We start from the raw sequence: 10,000 nt of genomic DNA on the forward strand, positions 1-10,000 counted from the left end.
GTACATTTAGTCGGTATTTCACTTTGTAAATGCTCACGTATTTGTTTGTTTGATCTTTGTCTGTTTTATTCTGTTTTGTTTTTGTTAGAATGTAGATGATCAATACTGCCATATCATGAAAATACACATTGGAAACTTTGACGTGTCAAAAAAACTAAGACCTAAGACTTCCAAAGCTGATAATTTTTTTTAGTGTAGTGTCCTTTAGTGCAATTAATGCCCATGGAATCAGAGTTGGTCCGGTTTCTATATTATAAAACGGAAAATAGCTATTGCTCTCTATCCTTTGGATAGACTTCACCTGGGATCTGAGCTATTCTCTCTGATACATATGTCGCTAATTGTTCACCCAGCTACAGAAGTAGTACAGTTATTCTCAAACATCATCTCACTTTTTCTTTAAAATGTTCTCTTTATGTAATTAATTCTTAATTCAACGTTCTGCACTTTCAATTGTATAATGAAAATGATTAAATTTAAATTGTATTATCACCGCGAAAACAGGATGGCATGACAAATAAACACTAGGTATGTCTGTTTTAGTAAAAATCAAATGAAAATCAATTGGTTGTTTGTGATTCAAGGGACTATGAATGGATGATATTCTGTCGTAAAAAAAATCACATGACCTGACCAAAAAATATCAGGATTGTTGACATTCGAGAAGGATAAAGGATACCCCATATAAACATGTTGACCTCGGAAACTGCTTGGTTATCAGACAACTACAAGCCTCGGATAATCCAGGCAGAAAAACAAGAAAATGAAGTTAAAGCGGTTGTTAAAACAGAAAGAAAAATCTCATTTTCTAGACAACCTCCTCGATCAAGGCCAGTATCGGCGGCTGTCCGTCGTGCTTCAGCAGCATCGACGAAAGTTGCTGGAAATAGCCGACCTCAATCAGCCAATCAAACACACAATGTGACCAAGTCACGTGTTCAGTCAGCACCGCCACGATCAAGGACAGCTGTGCCCGTTAGTAAAATATCAGCGCAAGAACCCAGTAATATAAAAGGTCCAAATCAGCAGGGATCGACATCTAACAGAGCTAGTCTCGAACAAAACAAAACAGTCACTGGTCAAAATAATGTAACAATAACAGAGACATCAACAACACAATTTCTCCCTACAAACTCTTCAAGGCCAGATCCTAACGCTATCACATTTTATTCTCAACAAATTGTGACAAGGACAATAGAAAAGGCAGCATTTAGACAACATAATAAATCCGCACAACGTAGCGGATCCAGACCAACCTCAGGTCGGGTTACTGCTACTCGACTTCTTGGTAAACCCCGGAATGCATGGGGGTCCAGCCACGAACTGTGGTATCCTGCTGATCTCTCCAATAGTGGGCGAGCAGATGCACTTCAAAAAGAGCCAAACCCAGATTTTTGTTTGTCTCCTTCTCCTAGTCCTCATGACTTAGAACAAGCGGGTTCCGAAGATAGTCGGTCGTTTTTAGGCATTTACGACACACCAAACTACCGACCTCATTCAAGTTGCAGCTACGAGCAGCAAAAATCTTACAGTGACAATTACAGAAGAGTCCAGAGCGCCTGTTCTATGCGTTCTAAATCGCCTTTGTATAACCCTAGAACTCAACAAAGTCAGGAAGAATGGATTAGCCCATGGCTAGACGACCCGAGAGTTGGTCTAAGTATCGGTTTCCAACAAGACCCATCTCTTTTGTATTTTGACCGGCATTCTAGATGTCACAATCACAATCATCTTCACCATCCTCTCCTACAATGGAGACCGCAGCCAGCTTGCACAACGGGCTTGGAGAATTGTGGAAATTTTGACGTTACTAATGGGTCAAGGCCGGTGTCTGCTATGAGCATGCGCAGTCACCCAGATCGAGTCCAAAGATACATAGACAGCCACCGACCAAGAACAGCCCCATCCACGGTAAGAATAATTCCACAAAATATAGTTACTACGTACCATGATTACGTGGTATATTCTTTTGATTGTAAAGTTTTTACCAGGTGTAATAATAATAATAATAATAATAATATATAATAATAATAATAATAATAATAATAATAAATAATAATAATAATAATAATAATAATAATAATAATAAAATAATGATAATAATAATAATAATAATATATAATAATAATAATAATAATAATAATAATAATAATAATAATAATAATAATAATAATAATAATAATAATGATAGGATGATGGCAATGATGACGATGATGATGATGTTGATGATGACGACGACGACGACGGCGATGAGGATATCGACAACGACGATTCCAATTAGGCTGATAGCATTGATAATGTTAATGCAAATAATGAAAAACGCGATCTTGGTTTATTAATTGATCTATTGAATTTCTATATCTATCAATATTTGACAACAATAACCCTCGTCTGCAAAAAAAAATAAACCATCAGTCTTCGTATTTTTAAAAATTTGAATCAATATTTTAATCAAATCTAAAAAGAATAATATTCCATGACATCTATATGACACTTTTATTCAACTTTAAAATTAAAAGCCAAACTCATATTAATTTATCATAATATTTCACGACTTGTGCAATATATTTCTTGGATTCTTCACCCAATTCTGGAAACTTGATTTAATTAAAAGGAAAAATAAATAAATAATTGTTTCATCTCATTTTCTTTCAAAGTTTCCCGTCAAAGATCTGATAACTGAGCGTAATTAATTATGGGCTTAATTTAAAATTGTTGTTCATGGACGATATATTGATTTGGTTTGAGAGTATACTTACTCCATTGCAACAATAAGACCATGACATTATGGTTTATCAGAACTGCAAATGAGTAACCACGGCTCTCCACCTTTTTTCTTGGTCTTATGACATCAATGCTAAATAGTAAAATTGTTTAAAACATCAGCATGAAAGTAACTTTTAAAATGATGCTATAGTCAATTTTTAAACTCTCTCTCTCTCTCTCTCTCTCTCTCTCTCTCTCTCTCTCTCTCTCTCTCTCTCTCTCTCTCTCTCTCTCTCTCTCTCTCTCTTTCTGTCTCTCATTAAAATCGATTCACCGGAAATTAACTGAAGGTTCATACGCGACGTCAAATTCCATTAATTAATATTCCCTCTATTGTCCTCTATTTGTTTAATACTTCGCACTTAAAAGTGTTTGAGCATTACCCATTATTTCTCTTTTTTAAGGGGGCATTTCATATTATTTCACAAGCTCCTGCTCCTAGTTTTTAATTTTTTCATCGTTTTTAATCAATGAAATAGTACTGAAAAGATCGGTTTTAACTATCAATTCAACGCCATTTATCAACTTATATAATTTTCAAGGCGTGTTTTTAACCTTCATTGGTTAAGAGCGACGTGCCCTTATTTGCAGGTCTGAAACCCAATTCTTTATGGGTTCATTGTTGTAAAGGAAATCTCAAAAAATGACGCAAAATATTGTCCATTACAACAATGTTAAACTATGCCCATAAGGATGTCCTGGTGTTAGACCTGCATATATGTACACGCCGGTTAAGAGCAACTCAAGGATTTTTGGGTTTATTTTTCCGAAGTAATGCGTACAGACAATAATGCTCCATAATGATGTTGTATTAGTAGTAGTAGTAGTAGTAGTAGTAGTAGTAGTAGTAGTAGTAGTAGTAGAAGTAGTAGTAGTAGTAGTAGTAGTAGTAGTAGTAGTAGTAGTAGTAGTAGTAGTAGTAGTAGTAGTTGTAGTAGTAGTAGTAGTAGTAGTAGTAGTAGTGGTAGTAGTAGTAGTAGTAGTAGTAGTAGTGGTAGTGGTGGTAGTAATAGTAATAGTAGTAGTGGTGGTGGTGGTAGTAATAGTAGTAGTAGTAGTAATAGTGGTAGTCGTAGTAGTAGTAGTAGTAGTAGTAGTAGTAGTAGTAGTAGTAGTAGTAGTAGTAGTAGTAGTAGTAGTAGTAGTAGAAGTTGTAGTAGTAATAGTGCAAGAAGAAGAAAAAGCAGTAGTAGTAGTAGTAGTTGTACTATATAATATATATATATATATATATATATATATATATATATATATATATATATATATATATATATATATATATATATATTCCAGACAAAGCAGAAAGAAAAGCACAAGTAAAACTCCTCCCAAATAATGCAGCTTTCGTTGACTGAAGATCGAACCACAGACTTTCCGATTACCGGTTAGATGTGCTATCCTTAGACCACAGAGATCGGATTGGTAATCAGCAAGTTTAATGATCTATCCCTCATTCGAGAAATGTTGATTTTTTGGGAGGATCTATACTTCTTATTTTTTTCTTGCTTATTCTGGTACAGAATAATTTACAGGTTCACAGACGGATTTCTTTTTTTTTTTAAACACAAGTCCTTGTTTCCCAAATTTTTAGTCTTTCCTCAGACTTTATTTACTAAACACAATACCCAACCTGACACACTTTTAATCATTTTTTTCCGTTTGATCATGATAACAATTATTGTATTGTTCTTCCATACTCTGAAAAATGTACATGTTTTTAAAAAGTTTTTGGCTAGTAAGCTCGTCCTTCAAATATCGATCGAATCATAATCTTGTCAAAATCGCTCAAACATGGGACTTCCTTGTATTGTTTTTTTCAGATCACGGTAGTATAGTCAAACACATTGGTGGTATGTGAAGTTTATTTTTATCTGTTTGTTTGGAGTTTGTCTTGATTTGTTTAGTTGTTTTTTTTTTTCTTGGGGGGGGGGGGGCGTTTGTTGTTTGTTTGTTTTTTTCTTGGTTTTTGTTGAGTTTTTTAATATTCGTTTTTTTTTGTGTGTGTGTTTTTTTTAAATTTGTTTTTGTTTTTGTTTTTTTTTTTGTTTTTTGTCTTTTGTTTTTTGCTTTGTTGGGGGTTTTTGTGATTGTTGTTTTTGTTTTGTTTTGTTTTGTTTTTGAGGGAGAAGGTTACTTGCTTTAATTATAATATTCTGAAATTATTTGAGTGTATTCTTCATAATGGCATCTTGTACTTGTGTCCGAATGGGACTTCTAAGTGATATCAAACAGGGCCCCATTGATAATTTGCTCTTTGAATCTACTTCTGTTCATTACTTTGACCAGTCTCTTTTGTCTTACTTTTTTCCAATCTTCTTCCTTTTTACTGAAATGACCTGAAAGTGTCTCAAAGACCGTCAAACTCTTAAAACAAACAAAACATAGCCACCTTCAATAAATGCCTGCCAGCCGTAATCGTATTGATTATCCTCTAGATCATGAATAATTTTTTACAAATTTTGTGACAAAGAATATTTTTAAAGCATTGCACTCTACAATATTCCAGTGCAATTCTAAGCATGACTTAGTCAAAATATTAATATTATGATGTTCACAAGCTGTAACATCACTGTAATCAGCTCTCCCTAGCCCCCCCCCCCCCCCCTTCCCTCATTTTCTCTCTCTCTCTCTCTCTCTCTCTCTCTCTCTCTCTCTCTCTCTCTCTCTCTCTCTGTGTGTGTCCCTCTCCTGTCTATCTATATATCTATCTATCTCTATCTATCTCTGTCTCTCTCTCCTTCTCTCTCTCCTTCTCTCTTTCTCTCCTTCTCTCTCTCTCCTTCTCTCTCTCCTTCTCTCTCTGTGTGTGTGTGTGTGTGTGTGTGTGTTTCACTTTACAATTCCATCCATCAATTACCCATCCCTGTGTCTATTCAAATAATAGCTTACACGACATTTATGCATGTAGGCCTCTATGCTTCATGCTTATTTTCACAGACATATATTTTACACTATCAGACCTGTCAACTTGAAATTTAAAAATTCGTAATTTTGAGGAGTTAAAATTTGTAGTCGCTTTTGTTTCCTTTATTATCAAAAATTTACCCTCATATGAATTAAACAACACTTCAGAATCCTTAAAATCCTGTACTCTAGCAACAACTTTCATTTTAAATAAATTTTTTAATGGCTTTTAGATGCGCACGAAGTTCTGAAACTGGAGCCAAAATTTCGTAATTCTACAATTTTTTCGTAAATGTAGGCAGGTCTCCACTAGCCCCTGTTTCCCAATTTCTCAGTCTTTCATAGGGCTTTATATACATTTCGCAGTGCCCTAATATTATACATTATGAAATAGTGCTAAAAGATACAGCAGACAAAATGTCTGGCTCTTCAATTATTAATTGTTCGTATTATATGGAATACCCACCCTCCTGTTTACGAGAATAGAAAGGAAATTATTTTATTTTTTGTTTGTTTGTTTGCTATTTGTTCGTTTGGGGTGTTTTGTGTTTTATTTTTTGTTTTTTCTTTTTGTTGTTATTGTTGTTTTTTGGGGGTTGTTTTGTTTGTTTGTTTTTTTTTTTAGGGGGGGGGGGGGTAGTTGTTTGTCCTTTTTATTTATTTTTTTTTTTGTTGCTTTTTTGTGGGGGGGGGGGGTTAGTTACGTCGCAGCAAACCGATTTCCTTTTAAAGTATAACGCTGGTGTTTGTATTTAAAAAGAGAGCAAGCCAAGATCCGAAGACGTGAACTACATAGATGCTAGACTTTCAGGTGTATGTACTTTAACTACTTTGGGGCAAGTTAGCCGGTTCATCAACACCCGGCCCTGTTGCCATCTGAAAATAATATAAAAGACAGATTAGCCGAAATTAGCCGAAAAATTAACATGACTCACTTCCCAGAAATGCTTCAGGTCATCTCAAATATTTAAACCTTGTTACCAACAACTGTATGCGGGTAGTTGAATTGGTAAAAGGGGCATCTGTTGTATGCCTTAACATCAATACAACTCATTTTCTTTTCTTTTTCATTTTCAGAGAAAAGAACTTCAAAAACATGCAAATCCAGGGGAGGTAAGCAAGTGTTATCAGTTTATATATTCTTTATTTTGATTATTTCCCTTATATAAAAAAAAAGTTTCACGGTTGTGAAACGTGGACGCTTGACAAAGAATGTACGAGGAGGTTAGAGGCATTTCAGATGTGGGTGTATAGAAGAATGTTGAGGGTATCATGGACAGACAGGTGTACAAACGAGGAGCTGTCATGTTGGAGAAGGTGAGAAAGGGAAGAATACTGATCGACAACATCAGAAAGAGGCAGTTACGCTTTCTGGGACATGTGTGGAGAAGAGACGGAATAGAAAAATTGGTAACATCTGGAATGATCGAAGGAAAGAGAGCTAGAGGAAGACAAAGAATGACTTATCTAAATAACCTAAGAATAGCCAAATGTGACTTTAAAAGCAACACAGATTTCATGCGCACCGCAGAGGATCGTGATTCGTGGAGACAGCTAACCGGCAACGTGCTCAAGAGCACAAGCCACGATGGATGTTGATGATAAAAAAAGATATCCCTTTATAATGAAACAATAATATGTTACTGTTACTTTGATTAATTCCCTTGTGGAGAATAATCTCTCTGCCCCCCCCCCCACCCCCCATCTCTCTCTCTCTCTCTCTCTCTCTCTCTCTCTCTCTCTCTCTCTCTCTCTCTCTCTCTCTCTCTCTCTCTCTCTATTTTATATATATATATATATATATATATATATATATATATCTCGCTCTCTCAGGTTTGCTTCATAATTCCATCCATAGTTTACCAATCTATGTGTCTATTCAAATAATAACTTGAATATCATTTTTCTATCCATCAATCTATCAGTGTATGCATCGATTTTTCTATCTGTTTTTCGTCTTTTAAAATTGTTGAATACGTATATATATGCAATACTTCCGTAACCCCCAACGCCCCTCCTTTCCAATCTTATCTTCTCATCAGCAACACAGCAGCGAGTACATGCCCCACTATTGTAACTTTGTCCGTAGCAAGGCTATACACGACAGACCTAAAGGAGGACCGGGATCAACTGATGACCTGGACAAAGATGAGGACATTGATGATGGGTACATCACCAACACCGAGCTCTCACCGACCAACATCATTGATGTGACTTCAAGGTGGGTAATTTGCGGCTAGGTGGTCTTGTTGTAAGACACTCGCTTTCGGATCGGAAGGTCTTGGGTTCGAACCTCGCTCGGCGCATTGTTGAGTCCTTGGAAAAGGCTCTTTACTCACATACTCTCACCGTACTCAGATGTAAAATGAATACCTGGCCGTAAACAGCGTTGTCTATGTCCGAAAAAATTATGTAATATCGCCAATCAGGCGTCATGTCCCCTCCTACATGTTAAGTGCTGCTGTTGTCCAGGGACCCGCTGTAACGCTCTTTGAGCACGTTTAGTGGATATTGCGCTTTATTAAAGCTCAATATTTTTAAATGAAAAAGATGATTTTTTTTTTAAAGATTTACCAACAGCCTCAACCTTGTATTTTGTACGGGGGAAGCAGATAATGAAAAATGAATTTAAAGTTAAATTGATCAAAAATAGGAAATTTTGAATTTTCGTTCTTTAAAGACTCACGCCTATGTAGCTATCGGATCAGAAGGTCCAGGTTTCGAGTCCGGCTATGAGCGGCGCATAGTTGAGTCCTATGAAAATGCTATTTACTCACATGTTCTCACCATACTCATGTATGGAAGTTAACAGCGTTATCCCTGTCAGGAAGTATTGTAATATCACTTAACTGGCGTCACGTCTCGTCCTACATGTTAAGTGTTGCTGTTATCTTGGCATCCCCTGTAAAGCGCTTCGAAAACGTCTAGTGGTTTTTAATCTGTACAAATGGTAATTTATTTTTTTTTTTTTTGGGGGGGGGGGGGGTTTTGTTGTTTTGTGTTGTTTTTTTTTTTTTGTTTTTTTTTTTTTGTTTGTTTGTTTTTTGTTGGGGGGGGGGGGGTTAAAAGATTGCCGCTTAATGAAACAATATTATTCGTAAACAAATATCATAGTTTTGATTAAAATATCAATTATTTTTCACCGTAATTGCCAAGGCATAACACCGTTTTAAGACGAAGAGTCTCATTTACTTTTTAACATGGCAACAATACAACATTTGTCCGATCAATTGTAAACGTAGTATTTAATGGAGAAATTATGGATACGCTAAAGAACTGAACAAAGTGTGTATGATAAGTACCAGACAAAGCAAAGAAGATAAATACAAGAAAAAAATCATCCCAAAAAAATCAGTCTTCTTCGAGGAAGACTAATTTTTATGGGCTGTTTTTTCTTGTATTTTCCCTTCTTGTTTTGTCTGGTACTTATCATACACAACTTGTTCAGTTCTTTAATGTCAACATGGTACTTTCAAAATTTGACATTGAACACTCAAGTGTTTTTTTTTTAATTTGTTTTGTTGTTGTTGCTTTTGTTGTTTTTTATAGTGGCGGAAATCAATCATAATAAGCTGGAATTACCTGACTGGCATGTTTTAATTATTGGGGTTTAAATCGAATGCAAAATCTCGGGTTTGAGATTTCTAGACTGTTGAGGTACTTTTAATCGATCAATATTTGAAGTAAAACGTTTTCTGGGCAAAAACAAATGCGTTTTATCAGAGTAGGATACAGTACAGTAGCCAGTACCAGGATTCACCACAAATTAACATGAATTATTCAAAGATGAACGGGTGAGATAACGATGAGGAGCAGGATGAGAAATATTCACACGCATTGCTATGCCATTGATGTCACCACGACCTCCTCTCTATTCATGCTATGCTGTTAGGTACAATACCCACAACATTCTCCAATCGGATATAACGTACCAACGCAGACAACTCTGTGTAACTTAAAAGCTTATGGATCGAACGAAATTGGCGTCACTCAGCTCTTTGTTATTGCTTTTAGACAGCCATTTTAATGATTAGTTCCCACTGAATTATATCAATCAGACTATATACGTTTAAATCTAAGGTTACGCATAGTTTTGTGTGTTGGTACATTATATCCGACCGGCGGAGTAGTTTAACTAAAGAGCAGTTAACCTAAACGCATAGAATCAATTCTTTAGTTTGATCTTCTGTTTTGAAGATTTTGATTTGATCTCCCAACTCAAAGCTGGGGTCGCTATACCCTTTTTTGCACGATCCAGGATAAGATGTCACAAACTTATGATAAGATGTGACCAATCGTTTCAAAACGATATTATGTCAAAGTGAACTAT

At 35.6% G+C, this 10,000-nt stretch overlaps 1 protein-coding gene across 5 annotated transcripts in view; it reads left to right on the plus strand.

The window, feature by feature from the left end:
- The window catches only part of LOC144968715 (uncharacterized), a 130,839-nt gene that overhangs the window by 78,723 nt on the left and 42,116 nt on the right, over nt 1-10,000 (plus strand). For 3 of the 5 annotated variants that reach the window (XM_078907326.1, XM_078907324.1, XM_078907325.1), the window contains exons 2-4: nt 505-1,911; nt 6,748-6,783; nt 7,713-7,891. In XM_078907326.1, the coding sequence (XP_078763452.1) occupies nt 691-1,911; nt 6,748-6,783; nt 7,713-7,891 (1,436 nt within the window). In that variant the 5' untranslated portion in view covers nt 505-690. The remainder of the gene's footprint in view (nt 1-504; nt 1,912-6,747; nt 6,784-7,712; nt 7,892-10,000) is intronic. The other 2 variants (XM_078907322.1, XM_078907323.1) reach the window with 1 other exon arrangement.

This window comes from Berghia stephanieae, chromosome 3, assembly GCF_034508935.2.
Source record: "Berghia stephanieae isolate SIO BIC M18660-M18661 chromosome 3, UCSD_Bste_1.3, whole genome shotgun sequence".
Taxonomy (NCBI): domain Eukaryota; kingdom Metazoa; phylum Mollusca; class Gastropoda; order Nudibranchia; family Aeolidiidae; genus Berghia; species Berghia stephanieae.